At 49.9% G+C, this 27045-nt stretch overlaps 1 protein-coding gene across 1 annotated transcript in view; it reads right to left on the bottom strand.

Annotated features, from left to right (window-relative positions):
• Window positions 1–395: 395 nt before the first annotated feature.
• Window positions 396–27045, bottom strand: part of LOC100352639 (selenocysteine lyase-like) — a 39993-nt gene continuing 13343 nt past the window's right edge. Inside the window, 4 exon segments of the mRNA XM_070060101.1 lie at window positions 396–697; window positions 699–1812; window positions 1907–2094; window positions 2837–2870. Of these exon segments, the coding sequence (XP_069916202.1) occupies window positions 674–697; window positions 699–1812; window positions 1907–2094; window positions 2837–2870 (1360 nt within the window). The 3' untranslated portion in view covers window positions 396–673.

Raw genomic sequence — 27045 nt, 5'->3', positions numbered from 1 at the left:
GAACCATCAGCCCTGACGGTGGCTCCTATGCAAATCCCCCTCGCCACAGGACGCTGTGTGAAGATAAAAGTCCTTCTGCAGACGGTGGGGATGAGAGCCGGATGGGGAGATCCGATTTCCCACCTCGGGGATGGCACAGACACCGGCCGCCCACGCCAGTGGAGCAGATCAGAAGGGGAGCCAGGAGAGGCGGTGGCTCGGGGAGGGGAGGTGCCCAGTGACCTGTAGCCCACATGGCAGCAGCAGAAAGGGCTCGGCCACCAAGGGTGCGTCCTGCCCTGGTCGAGGCAGGGCCCACCGAGGCGGCAGGGAGCCCCCGGGAGCCAAGCTTCCTAGTTTCCTGACGGCGGCCGAGTGGCAGTGACTTATAGATCCCTTGGTTTTATCTTGCAGATGAAAACGCCGCTTCCAGGTAGGGCGCTCAGGAGAGGCTCACGGATCCCTAGAGGGGCGCGGGTGTGGCTGCAGCCGGTCTGCTGCAGCCGGTCTGCTCCCGCCGTCGCCCGTGGCCAGTGGGGCCGTGGGGAGGGCCGTCTGTGCGCCTGGCAAACCCAGTCCGTGGAGGAGGCACTCGCACCGACGCCCACGCTTCACCATGCCACGCCGTGGCGGGATGAGACGAGCAGAAGCCAGACGGCTGGCGGGGGACTCCCATGAGCAGCGCGGCCCGGCACTAGGCCTGGCCCTCCAGCCGGGCCAACGGCCTGCTTCAGGTCCTGCACGGCGAGCTCCACCTCTGCCCTGGTGGTGCTGCGGCCCACGCTGAGGCACAGCGCGTTCTTGGCCACCGCGAAGGGGACGCCGCAGCTCAGCAGCACGGGCGACGGCTGGTCCCCGAGGTCCGAGTGGCATGTGGCCTCTACACTGGCCAGCAGCGTCCGGCACTGTGCGAGCACCAGGCGGCCTGGAAGCTGGGGTCCCCGGATGGAAACGTTACAGGTGTTTGGCAGCCGCTCGGCCCCTGGAAACCGGTTATTGAGATGGATTCTCTTTTTACCAAACTCAGCCTCCAGCCTCTCCTCCAGGTAGTCTCAGACGTCTCTCATGTGGGCCTCGTAAGCCTCACAGTTCGCGGTCACCAGCTCAGCAGCCTTCCCAAGGCCGGCAATCATCGGGGTGTTCTCCGTCCCTGGCCTGAAATTCCGCTCTTGTCCACCTCCAAACAGCATGGGGTACAGAGGGGTGAGTTCACCGAGCCCTCGAACATAAAGCGCGCCAATCCTGGGGCCGTAGAACTTGTGCCCCACGATGGTCAGGAAGTCCACACCCAGGTCCTCCACATCCACGCGCCTCTTCCCCAACGCCTGCGCGGCGTCCGTGTGCCGCAGGACGCGGGGCAGCCCGGACGCTGCCCGCTTCTGGTTCAGGGCTGCGATGCGCTGGCTGATTTCGGGGACAGGCATGATGATGCCAGTCTCGTTATTGGCCAGCATGATGGTCACCAGGCACGTGGTGGGACGGACTGCGGCCAGGACGTCGTCTACCTCCACCTGCCCGCTCACCTTGGACACTGGGACAAAGGTGACTGCGGCCACTTGCTCCTTTGCCAGGTGCTGCAGGGGCAGAGAGATGGAGTCGTGCTCCACTGTGCTCGTTACGAAGTGGGGCGTGGCCCCCTCTACCGGGCTGGGGTGCTCCACCGCGCCCCCTCCGGAGGCTTCGTTTTCGTGGAAGGTTTTCATCGCAGAATGGATCACTAAGTTGTTTGACTCAGTCCCCCCGGAGGTGAAGACTATGTCTCGAGGTTTCGCACCTATCATCTTCGCCACGTTTTCCCGCGCTGCGTTTATAATGTCCTTGGCCTTCCGACCACATGCTAGGAGAGGGAGCTCTGGCCATCTACCTCGCTTCCCGTCCATCAAGACGGGAGAATGAAAGGGTGGAATAATTTGCTTAAGATCAAGCTGCGGGGTAGGAGCTGCTGGGATTGCCCCAGGCGTCCTGCATGGCCTCCTCCACGGCCTGAATGACTGCCGGCTCCAGGGGCGTGGTCGCGTTGTAGTCCATGTAAATCTTCCTCTCTGGCGGGCTGTCGTCGCCGCCGCCTCCATCTCGGCCGCCCGCCAGGCACCCAGGCCGCGGGGCCCGTAAGGACTATTCTACACTCCTCATTTAGGCACAACCTGAGTGTGTGCCAGGGTCCTTCTATTTCCAGGCTGCTGCTGCTTTCTTCTCTCTCTCTTTTTTTTTTTTTTTTTTTTTTTTTTTTTTTTTTAAGATTTTTATTTGTTTATTTTGAAAGGCAGAGTTACAGAGGCAGAGGCAGAGAGAAAGAGAGAGAAGTCTTTCATCTGCTGGTTCACTCCCCAAATGGCTGTAACAGCCACAGCTGGGCCAATCCAAAGCCAGGAGCCAGGAGCTTCCTCAGGGTCTCCCAGGTGAGTGCAGGGGCCCAAAGACTTGGGCCATCTTCCACTGCTTTCCCAGGCCATAGCAGGGAGCTGGACTGGAGTGTAACAGCCGGGATTTGAACTGGCACCCATATGGGATGCTGGCACTGCAGGCAGCAGCCTTACCTGCTACACCACAGTGCCGGCCCCTCAAGGGAAGCCCTGGCTCAGAGGGTCACATGGGCTTGTCCCTTCCTGATTCTCACCTCTCCCAAGGGGCCTCTCTCCCTGCCCACTCATGCTTATCATCCTGCCTCCCCCCCCCAATACGCTCAAACTTTGTGACACCTATCACTAAATGAAAGTGTTAATTGTTTGATTACTTTTGACAGATGATCCCGCCCCCCCCCGATGAAACTTGCACAAATACAAATCCTGCACTAATAAACCATCTTTTCCTAGCACTTGGCAAACTTCAGGCACTTAATAAATGTTTTGTGACTTACCGGATGATGGATGACAGGCTGGAAAAGCAGGACACTAGGAGGGGAATATCGTTTCATTAAAATTGAGCACCCACAGGAAAAATGCTAAAAGGAGAATGTGTTAGAGACTCATGCCAGGACATTAGGAAAGAGACAGGGAAATGTGGAATGAGCGTATTTATTATGTGAACGTCAAGGCCAATGCTTAAGCTCCGTGCTCTTAAGCAGGCTAACATTTCTCTTGTTTGCATCCTGAGTTTGCTGCGCAGCTCCTGTTGCCTTCATGATAAGTAAGTGCAGACGTGTTTCTGTAAAAAGCCTTCGTCATCAAGCTGCTGCCGAGCCCCCAGCGAGTGCACTGCTTGTCACTGGCTGCAGCCAGTGCTGGACGGTGGACGACTCTGATGTACAGTCACGGACCCCTCTCTATGACGGTGCCCTTCTGAAGGCTCACCTCGGGTTGTTTAATGCTTGCAGTGATAGTGGGATGAACAGGAGAGCTGGCCTGCACTTGGGTCATTTGTAGTTCTTTGTTGAGCCTTTATGGAGCAAGCACTCATGAAGCCCTTTTGCTTTTCCTACCATGACATCTCATTTAGTGGCTGTATGTAGAAGAAGCATAATTTGATTGTCAAATCCCAACATAAAGAAAATAAGAAGAGCCAATCGCCTGGAGAATGATACAGGTTGGAAGGTGGAATGGCTCCCCAGCTGGATGCTTAGATGTTGGGTGTGATGGAGAGAGAGGGATTGGGATGAAACCAGATTTGTGGCTTAGGTGACTGGGTAGATGTTGTGTCAGAGTTCCATCTATCAGACTTCAATCAGAGGCCAAGCTATTAATATCTATCTATCTATCTATCTGGTATATCTACCCACCTACCTGTGAACACAGAGACAGACACAGACATAGACATGGATTTATTTTAGGGCTTGGACCTCACACGTCACGAGAACTGGGTCAGCAGTTTGGGCACAGCTGCTATTTTTATGTCTGCATGGCCATCAGGAAAGGAAGAGGGGTGTGATGTGGGAAGCAAGACAAAGGGGAATTTGCAAGGATGAACCAGGCCCAGTGAAGCTGGACTAGAAATTACGTTGAACTCTCACTACCCGTAAGCTTACCTTCATCACAGAGCTAAGGGGCACCTGGCCAAGGAGCAGGGGCAGCGGGAGGATGAGATCCAGCAGGCTGGAGGGGTTGCCGGCCTGGCCATGGTCTCACGGCAGCAAGGTGGCCAATGTTTATGGGGCAGCAGCACCTGGTGTCCTGCAGCAGCTCTCTGAGAATCAAACCAAAACCATCCCTGCTTCACTTCTGTCTTCCGTGGCTCACCTACACCGTCTCTATGGCCTGTGCTAACCCAGAGCCCTTCAGGGAAGGGAATTATCATAAACACAGTTCAGTTCCAGCCTGGCTAGGCTGACACATTCCCCACAGTGGGAACTGACAAGTCTCCACACAATGGAAGTGAAGTCACGACTGTGAGTGAGGTGGCCAGGGATCACGCTGAGCCAGAAAATATCACCACGCAAACGAAAGGCAGGGGACAGGGACCCACTGTGGGGCGAGAAGGAGGAGTCAGAGGATGGGGTGGAATTTCTGGGTATAAGTATCTGTGAGATGTGAGCCCCTAATGAAGTGGCAATGACGATGACGATAGCCAGACATGAGAGTGAGTCTGATGGCTGGTGTCCGTGATACTGACCAGTCAGAATGAGGGCCAGCCTTGAAGAGCTTCTGGGGATCCCAAGGAAGAGGCCACCATGCTGGTGATGGAACTGGGGTGACAATGTTCTGGGGAGCAGCTGCTCGCTGTCCAGTGGGGAAGCTGTTCTGCCCACCTCTGTGCCTGCCTGGGTACCGATTAGCTGGATGTCATCAGCCCTGCTGGTAGCCTGTGAGAATTGAGTGTCCACTGCATGCCAGGTGTTCAGCTACGCACCATGAGTCTGTAGGATGGTGGTGCTGCCTCTGGGGGTGCCTGGCCCTTTATGACTGGGTCTGGAGGAATCAGAATCTGAGCCCCTGACACAAGCGACATAGCAAGCCCCTATTGCTGAGACGTGTGTTTGGGGAAGTTTAACAGGTCCTGCTTCTTGCAGAGGGAACATCTGAAGATGCAGCAGCGGCTCCTGAGTGCCCTGCTGCCAATCAGGACAGGGAGAGGAGCAGTTCCCTGCACTCAGGAGGCTTGGGATAGCCCAGGCAACGACATCTAAGTGATGGAACCCAGGGGCTGGCTCTAGGGCTCACTTCCGAGCTAATGGAATGCACATGGGCTCCTGAAGAATTAAAGTCGGAAGCTCTTGGCTGGAGTGATCTGCTGTGGTTGTCCAAGCAGATCAAGCACAGCAGAAGACTTCCCAGGTGCATTTTGGTTCGGGGTTCATGGATTCAGCCTTGCGCATGATACCTGAATGGACTCAGAAGGAGGCTGGGGGCTGCTCACTTTGGTTTCATCCTCTCAGATGCAGGGTGGGAGTATCCTCCTCCACCTGGCCTCTGCTTTCTCAGGAGTCAAGGTTTGTCCTGCCACTTTCCCCTTTCTCAGGGAGAAATACTTTGAGGAGGTGCGACATATTGTTACCTTAAGTGATCTGGGCTTCAAACCGATAATGTTACTAGACTGACCAAGAGTCATACTCAGGAACCTACTGTTCTTAGCCTGTTGACATTTGACTTGGTATTGATTGAGGTCAAGGTGAACAGCTCACTTTGTCTGTAACCCAGACCGTGGAGGGGCCTTGATCTGGGGGTAGGTGGGGAATCAGCTGGAGGGGATACATGATATTCATTGGCCCGCTCAACTCAGCCACTAGGGGGCAGCACAAGGCTCATGTTTCACTAGGAGTGGGCCAGTGAGTCATTTTCATTCATGGGGTATGCCCTTTGACTATACATTCTCAGTGTGCATGTTCCTTCCTTGGTGTTGTTCCCCACATAGAGAAGAAAATCTGCAACTGGTGATGAATTTCATTCTGAGTTACCATTTTCAAGAGGCTTATTCCTCACTCCAAAGACTTGAGTGTGCAGCACGGTTTCCTTGGCAATGAGCAGCCGTGTCGCCTTAGGCATGTGGTGTGAAATACAGCTCTGGAGCTGGAACTGAAAGAACTCTAGGCAGGAACAATGACACAAGCAAAGGAGGGAGAGGCTGGCGTGGACTAGTCTGGGGAGGAGTAGCCAGCCATGGGTGGGGTTAACGGGAGTGAGAAGACCAGCAAGGCTCCTACTTCCATGTTAACAGTTTCAAAGGGAAAGACTGACAGCTGCTCTTTCCAACTCCCCAAGGCATAAACGGAGCTTTTACATCACTGAGTGACAATGAGATTTAGGCCTGGAAAAGAAGCAACAATTTTAATCCGTTGGGTGATTAGTTATATCTGATGTTACAAATTTCCAACGATGATAACCTCCCACCCTGATTCTGTTTGATGACTTCTTATGGTCACATAAAACTTGTCCCACAATTCTTGATGTTTCTAGAACATTAGAGGTGTGTAAAACAGGTCTGTCAAAACATACAGACAGGAAGACAGTCCTTTCTCCTGCTAGAGAACAGCAGCTGAGAGATCTGTTGCTTACCCAGGGCATAATCCAGGTTAGTTTTACTGGGGACCTTGTCTCAATCTGATTTGTAAGCAAACAGATTCTTTACCTGGATTGTTAATAATCTTCATCCTTCAGCCTCTTTTGTCAGCCAAGAAAAACAATACGCAGCCATCATGCCTGAGTAAACACAAAGTACTTTTGTGTCCAACTGATTTCTTAATTTCCCTTTAATTAAAACTGACTCTTGTCTTAAGAGGGGATTCATTTCTCATGTCATATTTTTCCTTCCCAAAGAGGGGACTTGGATGATTCTGTTTTGGTAGAGGTTAATGTGCTCGCCTGAGACCCGAATGTGAAATGCAGCGTTCCGGGCCAAGCCCGAAGCCTTCGTGCGCCCACACAGCCCTGTCCTGGCTTGGCCTCCTGTTGCCTCCCTGCCTTGTCCTGTGTCTCTTTGACTGCAGCTCTGCTGGACTCGCTGTTCTTTCAAGAGTCCTGCTGCTTCCTGCTGGCCTCTGCCTGGAACATTCTTCTGTGCTACCATCTGTCCCCAGCTAACTGCTAGCCACTGTGTGTCTCAGACGAGCGGTCGCTTCCTCAGGGAACGTGCTCTGAAGCCCCTCCTCATACGCCTGAGTGGCCTCTCATTGCAGAGTTTTGCTCATGTAGAATCACCTAATTGTTGGTACTCGTTGATTTAGCAGCTGCCTTCTCTGCTGGACTGTGAGTTCGTTGGGGACAGGAATGAGTGTCTGTTCTGTCACCTCTGTATGGTGCCAATACTGCTTGGATATCCACTCACTCACATTTGTTGTCGGCATGGATTGGAAGTGGGGGTGATGAAGGCATACACAAGGAAAGTGGATATTCAGGTGGATATTCAGGACATGGTGTGAGCACAGCAGTGGAGACCACTTGGATAGCCGTGGTGGCCCAGGTGAGTGAGCCACAGGACAACAGGAGGCTGGGTTATGCAGTATGATGGGGCTGGATCATAGAAGGCTTTGAACAACAAGTCATGGAGTTGCTATAATTGAAGGACGTGTGACTTGGGTCTTTGCCTAGGGCTGTGGCATAAGAGTGAAAAGATGAGGAGAAGCCAGCAGTGGGACTGGATGTGATGCAAAGAGGGAATCTGGGATGGTTGTCTAGTAGCTGTTGAACTCCCAAAACTGTTGGCTGTTATGACAATATTACTGAAGTCAGAGGTGGAAGCTGATTTTAGAGTCGGGCAGGTGGGCTTAGCATGAGCTGGGTAGGGGTAAGGGAATGGCGAGACATTCAGCAGAGATGGTTTGCAGCTGTGGGTGCTGCCACGTGCTTGCTCCCATGAGGTTAGGTCTGTTTTTCTGGTTCCCACTACACTCTTCTAACAGCCCCCAAGGATAAAGCAGCCGCTGGCTCTCTGCCTCTCCTTTCCCCCAACCACATTTTGTTAACGTCTCCTTGCTCAGTCCCTGTGCAACCCTTCCCCATTCTGATGAGGAGCACCCCATGCACAGCAGAGAGCTGATGGCAGGCATGTGAAGCTTTGGCCCAACCTTTGCCACCCGTCCCTGGCATGAGGAGCCGTCCAACTCCCAGGTCTTCCTCTCTTGCCCAAAATGCCCACCCTGCAGTCCATGCCTCTTTCTTGACAAAGGTCATTGTTCATTTACAAGGATGGATGCTTTGAGACAAAATAAAAAATACCAGTTGTCCTTGGACTGCCTGTGTCCACACCTATGACCCTCCACTTCCAGGCTACCCTCTTGTACCCTTGTTGGTAGCTCACACAGGGCCTGCTCTTCCCAGAAGAGTTCCCTGACTTCTTCCAATGGTCTGATGGGGGAAGGGGTGGGTTTTAGAGGCAGACAGACCTTGGACTTCACCTCGGGTCTGCTGCCATCAGCTGAGTGACTTTGGGCAGTTTCCTCTGTTTCTCTGAACCTCCTTTCCTCATCCATGGACTGTAGAAAATAGTCTCCCACGGTTGCTGTGGGCCGCAGCCAAGGTTCATCCAGTGTTCCTCACAGCAGAGCACTGACTGCAATGCCAGACACCCCTGAGAGAATTCCACAAAAGTTAGTTTCTCTTGCATGTTTCCTTTTTCTAAAGGGTCTGGTTGAAGATGGCGTTATTCTTACGAATGTGTTGACAGTGATGGAGATGCACCTTGCTTTACTCTAAGGAAGAGGGCAGCAGTGGTGAGATTTTCAGCACAATCAAGAGTGTCTCTAAAACTTCTGAGCAATGGACAGCTGAGGGGTGGCCCTGAAGAGCCTCTAGGCTCCCATGTTGTGACAGCAGCTTCTTTGGCCACTAAGAACAATTCTATCTTCTCCCTCTTAGCCCAAGTGTAGACAGATCCTTTTCTTCTGGAAAAGTCACAAATGACTGGAAATCTATTTTCCAAATCTCTGTCCTCTGTTTATCTGAAGTAGTGACTAGGGTCTGGACAGCAGAGTGGGGATAGGGGGAGGTTGGAAAGGAGCTACCAGAGTCAGAAAGAAGGAATAAGCTGCAGGTGTTAATAGCACCATGGGGTGACTGCAGTTCACAATAACCTATTAGAAACGTTGTGAGCAAATAGAAGAAAGGAGCACAAAGGCTTCTGTCATAAAGTAATGACAAAGAGAGGGAAATATTAATTATCCTGATTTGATCAGTGCATATTGTATACATGTATTGAAATGGCACACTGCACCCCATAAATTATTGTTAATTAAATTTAAAAATGTTGAAAGAGATGAAATATTAATTAACCTGATTCAGTCTTCACACATTGAATACATGTGTTGACTTATCACATTGACCCCCATAAAGATGGACAATTAAAATGATAATAAAAAAGAAAAGAGTGCAGTTCACCAAGTTTCATCCTAAACCCAACAATTTGGCTGTTTCTAATGGTTGGATTGGGGCATCTGTTTTACAAATAATCTCCCCAGTATCCATTTGCATCCTGGTGGCCAAGAAGCACAGCTCTAGAGCCTTAAAGGGGACATTTTATTGAGATTCCAGAGTAAATCAAGCAAATCAACAAGTGTGAAGTGGGAAAAATTATACAGCTGAGTGCTCTGGAGGCAGCATCTTTTGAACAGAGACACAGAAAGGCCCAGCTGGCTTCACAGGCCTTCCAGGACTGATGGGACCACCCAGGCTCTCAGATTATTCAGCTTCTTGCATCTTAGAGCTTGACTCCAGACACCTTTGTAGCTGTGGTCTGTGCTGACTGTTGGTGTTGCTGTGGATTTGTTCTGAGAGGAGGAGCGTGGTGGGGGCAAGAGGCACAGAGTCACCACACAGACCCTGAGAGTCAGTGAGAGCAGGCCAGAGGCGAGCAGCCTGCAGACTCCTTTATTTCAGTTGGTACAGCAGCTTATATAGCCAAAGGCAGCCAATCTGGTCAAGGGGCAGTCTATGCTCTAACCAATCACAGCCTGTTGCCAGGCAGTTTCCAAAGCCATCTAATCACAGCCTGTTGCCAGGCAGCCTCTGTTGCCATGTGGTTTCCAAAGCCATCTAATCACAGCCTGTTGTCAGTCAGACTCCATGGTCATGTGGTTTCCAAAGCCATCCAATCACAGCCTGTTGCCAGACAGTTTCCGTTGCCAGTGGCCATCTTGGTGTGGGGAGCAACTCGGACTAGACTAAGTTACTGGAATTGAGACTTATTCTATGCATCTGCTCTCCCACAATATGGCGCTGGGAGAGAAGAAAACAGCTTCTACACAGCTGCCTCCAGTTCAGCCAATAAACTGTAGGACTTGCTCCTGATTGGAGGAGAGCAGCGTGCTCGGCGTGTGGGCAGCCGAGTTAGGATTGGCGGAGGAGGACTATAAAGGAGGAGAGAGACGGCATGCACGAGGAACATCTAAGGGGAACATCTAGCTGAAGGAACACCTGTGCAGCCCCCGAGAGAGCCGGCCGGCGGTGTGCCGCTCCCCTGCGGAAGTGGGGAATGTGGCCAGGGGGAACCGCCCTTCCACGGAGGTGGAAGGGATAGTAGCCAACCCGGGAAGAACCAGCAGCAAACCCGGGGAGGGCCGAGCAGACGAAAGAACAGCGCAGGGTCCTTTGTCGTTCCTCCACGAAGAGGGGGAGCGACATAATGGTGCCGTGACTCAGATATGAAGCCTAGGCAGGGTTTAGTGTCGTTCCTCCATGAAGAGGGGGAGCGACATAATGGTGCCGTGACTCGGATATGAAGCCTAGGCAGGGTTTAGTGTCGTTCCTCCACGAAGAGGGGGAGCGACATAATGGTGCCGTGACTCGGATAGGAAGCCTAGGCAGGATCCTGTGTCATTCCTCCATGAAGAGGGGGAGCGACATAATGGTGCCGTGACTCGGATAGGAAACTTAGGAGGGAAGAAACGGGAAGAAGTGGAAAATATCGGAGAGAGAGACTAGCAAACAGCCTAGGGAAAAGCCGGACGAAAAAGGTGCCGGAAGAAGCTATTGAAAGCCTAGGCATAGACTCAGATACGGACTACGGGGGGAAGCTGGGAGAAATCTCTAAGGTTGAAAGCGAAAGTGAAAGCTAGAACATCAGACTCGGATATGGACTGTGGGGAGAAGCCAGGAGAAATGAGGGAGGAATATTGTTGGAAGAAAACTTAGGGAAACATACCGGGTAGAGAAAAATGTTAGGGAAATTGAAGCCGCGGGGGGCAGGCCGAGGCGGAGACGAAAGCCACTTTGGGATTCTCAAGTTAGCCCGGGAATGGGGGGCGAAAAGTTGAAACCAGAAGCGGAAACGTAAGCCAGATTGGGATCCGTCTGATTAGCCCGGGGAGCAAAGGACGGGAAGCCAGATCGTGGGGCGGAGACGTGAGCTGGGTTGAATTCGCCAGGTTAGCCTGGGGAACTTAGATTGAATACTAGTGGTGGAGACGTAAGCTACGCTGTGTGACTCGCGGAAGCTGCCGTGTGCAGAGAGAGCACTGGGCGTGAATAGATAGGGAACGCTGGGCTAGTGCGAGACCGCGGAGTGTGCGCGCGAAGCGAAGCCGCGCAGATAAGAGAAGCGGGCTGAAGCGGCTCAGCCGGGAAGCCGCCGAGAAGCAGCCTCGGGGCGGGTGCCGGGAAGCCGCAGGGATAAGAGAAACAGAAGTTTAGAAGTAAAATGAGAGAAATAGGAATGCTGGCAGATAGAAGTAAAATGGGAGAAATAGGAATGCCCGGAGATAGAGAAATAGAGAAATAGAAAGGCCTCCCCACAACACAGCAATGAGAGAGCTTGGATTCGGTCTGCCTGATTAAGGCGGTAAGCACCAGCAGGCGGCTCGACCAGAGTATGAGCCGCAGGTCACCGAAGACAGGCACGCATCAGCGCCTAAAAACCTCCTCACAACATGGCGAAGAGAGGACCCGGATTCGGTTTGCCTGATTGATAGGACTTGTAAGAACCTGTGGGCAACTCTAGCAAGTAGAGCAGAGTGTGTGCCGCGGGACACCGAAGACAGGCGCATATCAACGCCAAAAAATAAAAAGAAAGGGGGATCTGTGGGGAGCAACTCGGATTAGACTAAGTTACTGGAATTGAGACTTATTCTATGCATCTGCTCTCCCACAATATGGCGCTGGGAGAGAAGAAAACAGCTTCTACACAGCTGCCTCCAGTTCAGCCAATAAACTGTAGGACTTGCTCCTGATTGGAGGAGAGCAGCGTGCTCGGCGTGTGGGCAGCCGAGTTAGGATTGGCGGAGGAGGACTATAAAGGAGGAGAGAGACGGCATGCACGAGGAACATCTAAGGGGAACATCTAGCTGAAGGAACACCTGTGCAGCCCCCGAGAGAGCCGGCCGGCGGTGTGCCGCTCCCCTGCGGAAGTGGGGAATGTGGCCAGGGGGAACCGCCCTTCCACGGAGGTGGAAGGGATAGTAGCCAACCCGGGAAGAACCAGCAGCAAACCCGGGGAGGGCCGAGCAGACGAAAGAACAGCGCAGGGTCCTTTGTCGTTCCTCCACGAAGAGGGGGAGCGACATAATGGTGCCGTGACTCGGATATGAAGCCTAGGCAGGGTTTAGTGTCATTCCTCCATGAAGAGGGGGAGCGACATAATGGTGCCGTGACTCGGATATGAAGCCTAGGCAGGGTTTAGTGTCGTTCCTCCACGAAGAGGGGGAGCGACATAATGGTGCCGTGACTCGGATAGGAAGCCTAGGCAGGATCCTGTGTCATTCCTCCATGAAGAGGGGGAGCGACACTTGGCATCGCCTTCTCATTCCACCACATGTTGGGTCCTGTCCAGGTTGGAACCTGCTGGAGGCAGGAACCCCTACCTAGTCTGCAGGGAAGCTAATTCATTGTCTTGTAAGTTAACTCCTAGACCTCTCTTCATACTGTGCACCCTTAACTCATATTATGCCCATCCTTTTTTTTTCTTTTTTGAGATTTAAAAGCAAGATTTATTATAGTCAAATGTCGCTCCCCGTCTTCGTGGAGGAACGACACAGGACCCTGCGCTGTTCTTTCGTCTGCTCGGCCCTCCCCGGGTTTGCTGCTGGTTCTTCCCAGGTTGGCTACTGTCCCTTCCACCTCCGTGGAAGGGCGGTTCCCCCTGCCACTTTCCCCACTTCTGCAGGGGAGGGCACACCGCCGGCCAGCTCTCTCGGGGGCTGCACAGGTGTTCCTTCAGCTAGATGTTCCCCTTAGATGTTCCTGGTGCATGTTGTCTCTCTCCTCCTTTATAGTCCTCTTCCACCAATCCCAACTCTGCTACCCACACGCCGAGTACGCTGCCCTCCTCCAATCAGGAGCAGGTCCTACAGTTTATTGGTTGAACTGGAGGCAGCTGTGTAGAAGCTGTTTCTCCCTTCTCAGCGCCATATTGTGGGAGAGCAGATGCATAGAATAAGTCTTAATTCCAGTAACTTAGTCTAGTCTGAGTTGCTCCCAGTTGCTCCCCACAGATCCCCCTTTCTTTTTATTTTTGGCGTTGATACGCGCCTGTCTTCGGTGCCCCGCGGCACACACTCTGCTCTGCTTGCTAGGGTTGCCCACAGGTGCTTACAAGCCCTATAAATCAGGCAAACCGAATCCAGGTCCTCTCTTCGCCATGTTGTGAGGAGGTTTCTAGGCGCTGATGCGTGCCTGAGTTCGGTGCCCTGCAGCGCATGCTCTACTCTGCTAGAACTGCCTGCAGGTGCTTACAAGCCCTAACAATCAGGCAAACCGAATCCAAGCCCTCTCATTGCCGTATTGTGGGGAGACTTATTGATGTTAATTCGTGCCTGTCTTCGGTGACCTGCGGCGCATAAGCTGCTAGCCGCCCGCAGGTGCTCACCACCTCCCTAATCAGGCAGACCGAATCCAAGCTCTCTCATTGCCATGTTGTGGGGAGGCCTTATTTTTCTCTATTTCTCTATCTCCGGGCATTCCTATCTCGCCTATTTTACTTCTATCTGCCAGCATTCCTATTTCTCTCATTTTACTTCTAAACTTCTGTTTCTCTTATCTTCGCGGCTTCCCGGCGCCCGCCCCGAGGCTGCTTCTCGGCACCTCGCCGCCCTGCAGCGGCTTCCCGGCTTTGCGCTGCTTCAGCCCGCGCTTCTCTCATCTGTGCGGCTTCCCTGCACCCGCCCTGCGGCAGGCTCCCAGCTCTGCGCGGCTCGGCTTCGCGCGCACACTCCGCGGTCTCCATGCCCTTCGCGCCCGCACCACGGCCTCGCGCCAGCCCCGTGTTCCCTATCTATTCATGCCCCGTGCTCTCTCTGCACGCGGCGGCTTCCGCGAATCACACAGCGTAGCTCACCACCGGTATTCCGCCACCACCGGTATTCAGTCCAAGTTCCCCGGACTAACCTGGCGAATTCCAACCTGGCGGCCCACGTCTCCGCCTCTGGTTCCAGATTTTCGCCTTTTGCTCCCCGGGCTGACTTGAAGAATTCCAAGCTGGCTTACGTCTCCGCCTCGGCCTGCACTCGCGGCTTCATCCTCCCTAACATTTTTCTCTACCCGGTATGTTTCCCTAAGTTTTCTTCCAACAATATTCCTCCCTCATTTCTCCCAGCTTCTCCCCACAGTCCGTATCCGAGTCTGTTTGTTCTAGCTTTCACTTTCGCTTTCAATCTCCTAGCTTCCCCGCCATAGTCCGCATCCAAGTCTAAGTTTCTTCTTGCTTTCACTTTAAATCCTAACTTCTTTCCCACAGTCCGTATCCAAGTCTATGCCTAGGCTTTCAATAGCTTCTTCCGGCACCTTTTTCGTCCGGCTTTCCCCTAGGCTCTTTGCTAGTCTCTCTCTCTCCGGTATTTTCCCACTTCTTCCCGTTTCTTCCCTCCTAAGTTTCCTATCCGAGTCACGGCACCAATATGTCGCTCCCCCTCTTCGTGGAGGAACGACACTAAACCCTGCCTAGGCTTCATATCCGAGTCACGGCACCATTATGTCGCTCCCCCTCTTCGTGGAGGAACGACACAGGACCCTGCACTGTTCTTTCGTCTGCTCGGCCCTCCCCGGGTTTGCTGCTGGTTCTTCCCGGGTTGGCTACTGTCCCTTCCACCTCCGTGGAAGGGCGGTTCCCCCTGCCACATTCCCCACTTCCGTGGGGGAGCGGCACACCGCCGGCCAGCTCTCTCGGGGGCTGCACAGGTGTTCCTTCAGCTAGATGTTCCCCTTAGATGTTCCTGGTGCATGTTGTCTCTCTCCTCCTTTATAGTCCTCTTCCACCAATCCCAACTCTGCTACCCACACGCCGAGTACGCTGCCCTCCTCCAATCAGGAGCAGGTCCTACAGTTTATTGGTTGAACTGGAGGCAGCTGTGTAGAAGCTGTTTCTCCCTTCTCAGCGCCATATTGTGGGAGAGCAGATGCATAGAATAAGTCTTAATTCCAGTAACTTAGTCTAGTCTGAGTTGCTCCCAGTTGCTCCCCACAGTCAAAGACCTCCAGCCAGAGTGGCATGGAGGGGGGCTTTCAAGAGAGGGAAAAAAATCCCTGAATTGATCCATGGCATTTGAGTTTTTAAGTGCAATTTTTTGGAAAAAAAAATACCTTGACAATCAGATTGACTTCAGTTACAAGGCAGGGATAAAACACTTTTTGCAATCGTTTAATTGTTTATCCTGTAAGGCTTGCTCATGATAAAAGAACCATCACAATGGTGGGATACCTAATTTGTTTTCACAATAAGCTGAGAGCTTAGAAGGGTGGAGTCACCACTTCCTTGCTATTCTCATAAGATTGGAAGCTCCCAAGGAGTGGGGAGGCAGGCACTTCTGACCTTGCTAAGGATAACTTTGGAGGGAAGGCAAGCACTCTATACCCCAAATTTCCACTAGGACCACTCTGACTGTCTATTAACCCACTTGACTCTTCACAGTACCCCTCAAGAAGAATGGACCCTAGCATCTGTTAGGGGGACTGGGTGATGATCACTCTGGGTGCTTCATGCTGAAAAGTGATGTCGTTGGGAAGGGGGTCAGGACAGGGCTCCAGCAGGAGGTGGCTTCTCCAGGGGGATGCAGTGTCAGCTTGCAGGAACTGCTTCCATCTGAGGTTTCATGTGCATGGCCACCTAGAATTTTACTTTTTCAAACCTGGAGAAAACTAATCTAACAAGCAATTTAAACTCACAGGATCTAAAACCAAGGCTAGTCATTATTAGAGGACCTAAGAAAGGTGCTGTCTATACCATGAGCAAATTTTCTCATTGAGAGGTGTGGGGAGCAACTGAGACTAGACTAAATTACTGGAACTAGGACTAATTCTATGCATCTGCTCTCCCACAACATGGCGCTGGGGAGGAGCAAACAACTTCTACACAGCTGCCTCATCAGTTTGATAAGCTGCAGGAGCTGATCCTGCTCCTGATTGGAGGAGAGCAGTGTGCTCGGCATGTGGGTAGCAGAGCATGGATTGGTGGAAGAGGACTATAAAGGAGGAGAGAGACAACATGCACCAGGAACATCTGAGCAGTCCCCGAGAGAGCCGGCCGGCGGTGTGCCGCTCCCCCGTGGAAGCGGGGAAAGCGGTGGGGGGTGCCGCCCCTCCATGGAGGTGGAGGGGTCGGCAGCTAACCCGGGAAGGACCAGAAGCTAACCCGGGAAGGGCCGAGCAGACAAAAGAACAGCGCAGGGTCCTGTGTTGTTCCTCTGCGAATGGGGGAGCGACAAGAGGCAAGTAGAAACTGACAGAAGAGGCTTGATAATAATCAAGTGGGCATTAAGGCCTTGCCACGTTATGAGGCATAGGCCTATCTATGTCTTCACATGGAGTACATCATAAGGGAGGTGTGAACCTCCTTAGGGAAGGCACCCTGTTGACTTCAATTACCTAGTTGGCCTGGGAGGAGAGCTGGCCAGGTGAAGGCAGGTGGCATCTCTAACAGGAAGTTTACATTTCTGCCTGCAATGCTAATGACCCTACTTGGCCGTCCCCCGACAGCACTGGATACTTTGGAAGCTGGGCCGAGTGAAGGGCTTTTCAGCTTAGAGCCAACAAGGTCTGTGGCTCTGACCTGGGCGTCCTTCAACTCCAGGGCAGGTCCATTTCCAGTAACCGAACTCTTGGCTGGCAGAGCTGCCAGGGCCCTTCATAAGCTGACTTCTGCTGAAGCCCTGGCTTTCTATACTGAAAGAAATGGAGTGGACTGGCCTGTTGGTTCTCCTTGATCTGTCCATCTTCTAATCCCTGTACACCTCTTCACTCTTCCTCCACTTTCCATGTAGATCACAGGTGTGCTAGCAGGTGCACACACACCTGCATGTCTACAGACCCCATTGTACATGGAATTCAAAGCTCGCATGATGCAGTGGCACATAATACATGTCTCATAAATGCCAGTTCTTTTTCCTTGAGCCTTTTCTCTCTCCTACCTGCTCCATTTGGGCACAAAATTGCTCAGAAAAATAGAGGTAAGTTACAAAGGGTCTCCACTATCAATAAGTTCCTCCAATCTGATTGGCGTGTGGGGCTGGCTGCCGGGTGGCCGTGCCTGCATACTAATGAGGCTGCGTCTGCAGCAGAACAGTTTGTGCCCATAAACCGTGACCTTCATTATCCACAGAGGCAGGCAGCAGTGGCAATCTTCATAGAAATGTTTCCCATCCCGACTGTGGGACTGATGGAGGCAGCAAGGTTACGGCATTTGCGTGAGTCACACCAGCAAATACTTTCCACAGCGCTGTGCGGAGCACGCTCTTCCCCTGCTCTTTCTGGCTGGGATAGGCTTTTATCCAATTAAAAATTAAAGCAGCTGCTGAATTTATTTTAATTTCTTGGGTCTGTAACTCATGCTTCATTTCTCATATGCTGGCTGCATTATCATGGAGCTCATCTCATATTGGCTCTTGCAAAGAGCCACAGAAATCTCTGCTTGGTTACAAGTGGTTCCCTCGTGCCAGAGGACCAGAGAATCAAGTCACCTGACAGTGAGATGGAGCTGAGCAGCCCTATTCCCTTCCCAGGAGAGAATCGTACCCCAGAATAGTCCTTGTGGGGGCAGCGGCAGGGTCAGGAGCCACAAGTTCATAGTTTTCTCTTAGAAAGTTCTTCACAAGTGACGACAATTTGTATGCCTGTAATTTCTATCTGTTTCTTTGTGCTGCCCAATAGACCATCACAGATCAACTGTTCTACAAACTGATTCTTCAGCTATGTGATGACTGTGCTTTGTAATGGGTTAAATGGTGTTGTCCAAAAAGATATGCTGGAGTCGTCACCCTCAGGAGGTGGCCTTATTTGGAAACAGGATCTTTGCAGCTGCACCTAATTAACATAAGGTTGTGCTGAAATACGGTGGACTCCTCAGCAAGTATGACTGGTGTGGGGAGCAACTCGGACTAGACTGTTACTGGAATTAAGACTTATTCTATGCATCTGCTCTCCCACAATATGGCGCTGGGAGAGGAGGAAACAGCTTCTACACAGCTGCCTCCAGTTCAACCAATAAACAGCAGGACCTGCTCCTGATTGGAGGAGAGCAGCATACTCAGCGTGTGGGTAGCAGAGTTGGGATTGGTGGAAGAGGACTATAAAGGAGGAGAGAGACAACATGCACCAGGGAACACCTGAGGAACATCTGAGCAGCCCCCGAGAGAGCCGGCCGGTGCGGTGTGCCGCTCCCCCGCGGAAGTGGGGAAAGTGGCAGGGGGAACCGCCCTTCCACGGAGGTGGAAGGGTCGGTAGCCAACCCGGGAAGAACCAGCAGCAAACCAGGGAAGGGCCGAGCAGACAAAAGAACAGCGCAGGGTTTTGTGTCGTTCCTCCACAAAGAGGGGGAGCGACAACTGGTGTCCCTAGAAGAGGACGTTCAGACACACACAGGAGAGTGTCCCGTGAGACTGGTGGCAGTGGAGATTACAGTGATGCTGCCACAAGCCAAGGAGGAAAAACACAGGGGGGGGCCCTCCCCTGGGGGTTTAGTGTGGACACCTTGCCTTTGTTTCTGGCCCTCAGAATGGTGATAGAACCCACTTCTGTTGCTCTAAGCCACCCAGGTTGTGTTGCTTAGTTACGGCTTCCTGCGCAGATTGACAAACGCTCTGAGATGCACCCGGCTGCTTTCCTCCCGTCCCACCCACTGTCGCTCACATGATGGAATATCCAGCCTTTCTTCTCCTTGATCATCCCTCGGACCACATTTGAAGTTCCAAGCAGATTACCGCAGAGGTATCTACTTAGCATCCCTTGTGCTGGTGCCATCCCCGCCCTCACTCCTGGATTCTGTACCCAGAGAGCATGGCTCAGATTCCTACTGAGTTTGTGGTCAACTGAGGCTCAGGAGCTTTTCCAAGAGCACAGCCGCCAAATGCTGCCTCTCCCGGGTGGACAGCTCTGCTGCAGTCTCTCCTCACTGCGTACGCTTCGAGTCTTGAGTGACTTCACCAATGCATTCAGAATTCTTCCCAGTTCCGGTGTTATTTTATCTGTTTTTTTCCCCCAGGAATCCTTTTAATGTTTTCATTGAATTGTTGACCCGTTTGTACTGGAGACAGAGAACTCTGGTGTATCCTCGGAGACTTCTCTGCGGAGCTGTTGTGAATCCACACGTTTGCTCACACACAGATGTTTGTCGAGCCCCTGTTAGGCGCCACACATCATTCTAGGAACTGAGGATTTGGTGATGAGGAAGATACGGAGCTTAAGGTCTCCCATTAGTTCACCTTTGGGAGGTACCTGACCGTTAGCGGAATGTATGGATCTCTGGGTGCCTGCAGAGCCTTTTTCTTTTTACAGGTGCTAGTTTTAAATCTGGTAAAACATCCTTGAATAGAGGGCATGGGTAAGGTTGTTCTTTCCAGCAAGCAATAAGGTGCTCTCTGTTCTTGTCGTCTGTGATGCGGTGTGGGAGTTTCTGTCTCATTTTGCCACCTCTTTTTTTCATCTGCCTGAGGGCGAAGCAGTTTGGTGGGAGGGCAGGAAAGAAGCTGAGCTCTAAGTAGGCAAGTGGATTCAAGAGCCGGGAAAGAGGCCAGTGCCTTTGACTTTGGACCTTGGGGCTAGGAAGCAAGATAATCAAGGAGTTGTTTAATGGAGAAAATCGATGTGGAGAGAGAAGGCCAATTATGGTCACAGGGGAAGAATTGATGACATGGAAAATATGCAGCTGGAAGAAAGGAAGACTTAGAGGAGGTGAAACCTGTATTCAACTTTTTATGCAGATAAATCTCTTTCCCTAACATCTGACCAGTTGCGAGGAGGGCTGACATGGTTTTGTTGGCTGCAAGGGACATTTGAATTTCTATGGGTTTTTGTGCCAGGTGCTTTGACTCTAAGACTTTAACAGGAACTTGCTGTAGGGTGCCTGGCTCTCACCGGTGGCACTAATCTCATTTTCAAAGCATTTGTGCTTCTCCTTGCACGCCATCCTCATTTCTCTTCCTGTTCCAGACTGAATGATGGTCTTTGCATTTCCCACTCAGACTCCAGAAGGAATATGTCTGAGTATCCTAGTGGTGTCATCAGTCCTATTGGGCAGAACTATTCACGCTCAGCTCCTTCTTCAGTCGCTGGCCAGCCTATGGATGGACTGATCCATGGTTCACATGCCTACCATGTTCCAGTTAGTTGGCAGTTGTTGCCCAAGGGCCAACATAGGATCTCTTCTCTCAACAGAGATGTACAGGGATGGTTGATGGTCACCATGGTCATCATGTGGTTTTCCATGTCTGGTTCACCTCATTCCCTCTGGTTCCTGGTTTCACTATGATTTACACTGGACCGCCAAAGATGTCCCCCAGCCCTAGGCTTGCCTCATTCTTCACAGGTCATGTCACCACAACCTTTCTAAAATACATGTATGATAATATCATGCCCCTACCTAACACCTTTCAAAATCTCTCCATCGTCTTGTAAGGAAGAAATCAAACTTCCTCTGCTTACCAGTGCCCTCTCCGTTGCTGCTTCTCCACCTTTGTGCCATTGTCTCGTTTGCTCTTTGGGGGTTCATCAGAGCCTGGCATGCTCTCTTATTTTTCACATCTGTAGTGCTCACGTCCCCCTTGAGTACCAGGGGAGCTCTCATTCGTGTGCAGACATGCTGTGGGCATCACCTGCTCTGGGAAGCCTACGTTGGCAACCACCTCTGCTCCTGCCTCAGAGCTAATCACTTTCTCCTCTGTGCATTGTACGTGATTCACTTGCTGTACTTACATGCTCTACCAGAATTTCTTCTTAAAATCTCTCTTTCTCACCTACCAATTTGCATGCATCTAAGAACAGGAGCTATTTGTTATTCGTGTTTCATCTCCGGCATTCACCGGCAGGACTTCCCTAAATGTTTGTGGAATAAATGAATGAATGAGAAAATGATTGAGAAGACAAGCTGACCTGTTATGAAAGGTACTATGCCGAGGGCTTCACACGGACTATCTCATTTAATGTTCACAATTAGAAGATAGGCAAGGGTAGCACCTGGGGGTGTTGGGGAGTACCTTTCCAAAGTCATTCAGCTAATAGTGGTGGAACCAGGATTTGAGCCCAGGTTTGCCTGGTTCTGAAGCCAGTGCTGAGTTCATTGCATTAGCAGAGGGAAGCTCTGTGGAGACAGAGTCTAGCTAAATAAAAGAAACTATTTTTAAAAAGGATTGGAATTATGCCAAGTGGAGATAGGCAAGCTCCAGAGTCCCCCGGCCAGCAGAATGGGAACTGTTGACTTACAGGAGATAACTTCCAGGGAGCTGATAGAGAATAATTTTTGAGTGCTTAAAAAAAAGAATCCAGTCTCATATGAATTAAAATGAACATATGTCAAGGACTTTATTCTTCTCATTAATTAATGAGGGAGACAGTAAGATGTTAGAACTAGCTCAAGGAATATTTCAGAAGCTAGTTATTTATAGGCAATGCTAGGAGATTCCTGGGTTTAATCCAGAATGGATTAATGGTTAAGAGACCCATAAATAAAAACTTTGGAGTTATCTTTTTTATTGGATAGAAATTATTGGCATCTCTTGTGGATAAAATCAGCATCGACTAAAAGTCAAGAGATGGGAAAAGACATTGCATGCAATCAGAAACAAAAATCAAGCAGGAACAGCTCTCTGTATATCAGGTAAAATATTGTAAAAAGAGACAAATAAGGCACTGTAGAATGATCGAGAGATCATAGTGGATAATACCAACAAGTTAATAGGTAACTTTACCAAATCTTAGACTTTCAAATAACAGTGAATTGTGGGTTCAACCAAATACAATCCCCTAGATACGACTACTCCTAGGGGTCCCTTCAGCCCTCTGTGGCCTTGACAGGATGTGTTGCCCACCCTCTTGCCTTGCCCCTGAGTTTGGGTTATAGTCTCTGGCAGAGCTGTACCACCGTCCTCAGCCCCAGGGCCTGGCTAGGTCAGGCCCCTTCAAGTCCTGGCTGGAGATGGGGTGGACTAGTATGCTGCGGAGAGACATGAATATCCTCGTCACAGGGGGATGGTTTCTCCCATCCCGTGAGGAACCAGTGGGAAGGGGAGCAGGCTCAGCCAGAAGGCCCTTGTGTCTGGCAGGCTGGAGTTGCAGCAACAAATCCTAGTTAGAGACTTTAGCTGGGTGCTGGCACTATGGCATAACAGGTAAAGCCACCACTTGCAGTGCCGGCATCCCATATGGGCACCACTTTGAGTCCCAGCTGCTCCACTTCCAATCCAGCTCTCTGCTATGGCCTGGGAAAGCAGTAGAAGATGGCCCAAATCTTTGGGTCCCTGTACCCACATGGGAAACCTGGAGAAAGAACCTGGCTTTGGATGGGCACAGCTCTGGCCGTTGCAGCCATTTGGGGAGTGAACCAGTGGGTGGAAGACCTCTCCCCGCTCCCCCCCTCCTCTGCCTCTACCTCTCTGTAATTCTGTCTTTAAAAGAAATAAATAAACCTTTTAAAAAAGAGAGGCTTTAGCTGGTAAAAGACCAACCTTATAATTTTATTAGTGTGCTTTTTTTTCAAGATTTATCTATTTATTTGAAAGAGTCACACACACACACACACACACACACAGAGAGAGAGAGAGAGAGAGAGAGAGAGAGAGAGAGAGATTCTATCCACTGGTTCGCAGCCCAGATGGCTGCAATGGCCAGGGTTGAGCCAGGTTGAAGCCAGGAGCAGGAGCTTCATCCAGGTCTCCCATATGGCTGGCAGGTGCCCAAGCACTTGGACCATCTTCTGCTGTTTTGTCAGGCACAATAGCAGGGAGCAGGATCCTAAGTGAAACATCTGGGACACAAACTGATGCCCATATGCAATGCCAGCATTGCAGGTGTTGGCTTTACCCATTGTGCCACAGTGCTTGTCAGTGCTTTTTAAAAAATTATTATGAAAATCTCTAAAATACAAATAAGTAATGAGTTTGTATTTCCTCTTCTCTCACCTTTTCTGCCTAGAAACTATTAAAGCAAATCGCAATTGGCATGTTAGCTCACCCATGGATTAGTTTATACCTCTCCCTATGAAAACAGACAAAAAATTCCAAAAACAAGAGAGATTATAAAAAAAAGATCAATGCCATCGTCACACAATGGCATAGTTGAGTTGATCCTTTGACCTTGATCTAGTGAATTCTTTGTTCCATTTCACAGTTTTTGGCTTAAAGTCCCTTGCTCACTGTGGTTTTCCATTTGCTTGGAGCATCTGCATCCATCCCTTCCTTTCAGCTTGTGCATGTCTTTATGGGTAAAATGAGTTCTGATAGGCCGTGCATCAGCCGTGCGTCACTGGGTCTTTTTTTTTTTTTTTTTTTTTTTAAGATTTATTTATGTGAAAGCAGAGTTACTGAAAGAGAATGAGACAGATGGAGAAGTATATCTTCCATCCACTCCCCTAGTGACTGCAATGGTCAGGGCTGGGCCAGACCCAAGCCAGGAACCTAGAACTCCATCTCCATCTCCCACATGGGTGACAGGGACCCAGTTACTCCACTGCTTTCCCAGGCACATTAGCAGGGAGCTAGCTGGATGGGAAGTGGAGCAGCCTGGACTCAAACCAGTGCTCATAAGGAAAGCCTGCCTTCTGTGGCAGCGTAATCTGCTGTGCCTTGTTTTATCCATTCAGGCAGTCTGAGTCCTTTAATTGGGGGAACTTAATGTGCGCACATTCAAGGTAATTATTGATATGTAAAGATTCCCTCCTGTCATTTTGTTAATTTTCCTTGTTTTTTTTTGTTTTTTACTTTTTTTTTGACAGGCAGAGTGGACAGTGAGAGAGAGAGAGAGACAGAGAGAAAGGTCTTCCTTTTGCCATTGGTTCACCCCCCAGTGGTTGCTGCGGCCAGCGCACCGTGCTGATCTGAAGCCAGGAGCCAGGTGCTTCTCCTGGTCTCCCATGTGCGTGCAGGGCCCAAGCACTTGGGCCATCCTCCACTGCACTCCCAGGCCACAGCAGAGAGCTGGACTGGAAGAGGGGCAACCAGGACAGAATCCGGCGCCCTGACCGCGACTAGAACCCGGGGTGCCAGCGCTGCAGGTGGAGGATTAGCCTATTGAGCCGTGGCACTGGCCTGGTTTTATTTATTTTTTATTTTTTTAACTTTTATTTAGTAAATATAAATTTCCAAAGTACAGTTTATGGATTACAATGGCTTCCCCCCATAACTTCCCTCCCACTCCCATCCCTCCCATCTCGCGCTCCCTCTCCCATTCCATTCACATCAACATTCATTTTCAATTATCTTTATATACAGAAGATCGATTTAGTATATATTAAGTAAAGATTTCATCAGTTTTACCCACACAGAAACACAAAGTGTAAAATACTGTTTCAGTACTAGTTATACCATTACTTCACATTGGACAACACATTAAGGACAGATCCCACATGAGGAGTAAGTACACAGTGACTCCTGTCATTGACTTAACAAATTGACACTCTTGTTTATGGCATCAGTAATCTCCCTAGGCTCTTGTCATGAGTTGCCAAGGCTATGGAAGTCTTTTGAGTTTGCCGACTTCGATCTTATTCAGACAGGGTCATAGCCAAAGTGGAAGTTCTCTCCTCCCTTCAGAGAAAGGTACCTCCTTCTTTGATGGCCCCGTTCTTTCCACTGGGATCTCACTCGCAGAGATCTTTCATTTAGGTTTTTTTTTTTTTTTTTTTTTTTTTTTTTGCCAGAGTGTCTTGACTTTCCATACCTGAAATACTCTCATGGGCTTTTCAGCCAGATCCACATGCCTTAAGGGCTGATTCTGAGGCCAGAGTGCTGTTTAGGACATCTGCCATTCTATGAGTCTGCTGTGTATCCCGCTTCCCATGTTGGATCGTTCTCAGCCTTTTTTATTCTATCAGTTAGTATTAGCAGACACTAGACTTGTTTGTGTGATCCCTTTGACTCTTAGACCTATCAGTGTGATCAACTATGAGCTGAAATTGATCACTTAGACTAGTGAGATGGCACTGGTACATGCAACCTTGATGGGATTGTATTGGAAACCCCTGGCACATTTCTAACTCCACCATTTGGGGCAAGTCTGATTGAGCATGTCCCAAATTGTACATCTCCTCTCTCTCTTATTCCCACTCTTATATTTAATAGGGATCACTTTTCAGTTAAATTTAAACACCTAAGAATAATTGTGTGTTAATTACAGAGTGTAACCAATAGTACTAGAACAAAAAAAATACTAAAAGGGATAAAGTATTACATTGTACATCAATAGTCAGGACAAGGGCTGATCAAGTCACTGTTTCTCATAGTGTCCATTTCACTTCAACAAGTTTCCCCTTTGGTGCTCAGTTAGTTGTTGCTGATCAGGGAGAACATATGATATTTGTCCCTTTGGGACTGGCTTATTTCACTCAGCATAATGTTTTCCAGATTCCTCCATTTTGTTGCAAATGACCAGATTTCATTGTTTTTGACTGATGTATAGTATTCTATAGAGTACATGTCACATAATTTCTTTACCCAGTCTACTGTTGATGGGCATTTGGGTTGGTTCCAGGTCTTAGCTATTATGAATTGAGCTGCAATAAACATTAATGTGCAGATAGCTTTTTTGTTTGTCAGTTTAATTTTCTTTGGGTAAATTCCAAGGAGTGAGATGGCTGGGTTGTATGGTAGGGTTATATTCAGGTTTCTGAGGGATCTCCAGACTGACTTCCATAGTGGCTTGACCAATTTGCATTCCCACCAACAGTGGGTTAGTGTCCCTTTTTCCCCACATCCTCACCAGCATCTGTTGTTGGTAGATTTCTGAATGTGAGCCATTCTAACCGGGGTGAGGTGGAACCTCATTGTGGTTTTGATTTGCATTTCCCTGAATGCTAGTGATCTTGAACATTTTTTCATGTGCCTGTTGGCCATTTGGATTTCCTCTTTTGAAAAATGTCTATTGAGGTCCTTGGCCCATCTCTTAAGTGGGTTGTTTGTTTTGATGTTGTGGAGTTTCTTGATTTCTTTGTAGATTCTGGTTATCAGCCCTTTTGCAATGTTTGCAAATATTTTTTCCCATTCTGTCGGTTGCCTCTTCACTTTCCTGACTGTTTCTTTTGCAGTACAGAAACTTCTCAATTTGATGCAATCCCAAATGTTAATTTTGGATTTGACTGCCTGTACTTCTGGGGTCTTTTCCAAGAAGTCTTTGCCGGTACCTATATCTTGCAGGGTTTCTCCAATGTTCTCTAATAATTTGATGGTGTTGGGTCATAGATTTAAGTCTTTAATCCATGTTGAGTGGATTTCTGTGTAAGTTGATAGGTAGGGGTCTTGCTTCATGCTTCTGCACATGGAAATCCAGTTTTCCCAGCACCATTTATTGAATAGACTGTCCTTATTCCAGGGATTGGTTTTGGATCCTTGATCAAATATAAGTTGGCTGTAGATGTTTGGGTTGATTTCTGGTGTTTCAATTCTGTTCCATTGGTCTATCCATCTGTTTCTGTACCAGTACCATGCTGTTTTGATTACAACTGCCCTGTAGTATGTCCTGAAATCTGGTATTGTGATGTCTCTGGCTTTGTTTTTGTTGTACAAGATTGCTTTAGCTATTCGAGGTCTCCTGTGTCTCCATATGAATTTCAGTATCATTTTTTTCCAGATCTGAGAAGAATGTCTTCAGTATTTTGATTGGTATTGCATTGAATCTATAAATTGCTTTTGGGAGAATGGACATTTTGATGATATTGATTCTTCCAATCCATGAGCATGGAAGATTTTTCCATTTTTTGGTATCCTTTAGGTCTGTTGGTAGGAAGTAACTGCATTCCTTTGGAGGTGTCACATTGCCTTGCTTTTTCATACTTCTTGTGTCTTTATACCGGTATTTGCCT

Source organism: Oryctolagus cuniculus, chromosome 1, assembly GCF_964237555.1.
Source record: "Oryctolagus cuniculus chromosome 1, mOryCun1.1, whole genome shotgun sequence".
NCBI lineage: Eukaryota > Metazoa > Chordata > Mammalia > Lagomorpha > Leporidae > Oryctolagus > Oryctolagus cuniculus.
This window is presented reverse-complemented; position numbering and strand designations above follow the sequence as displayed.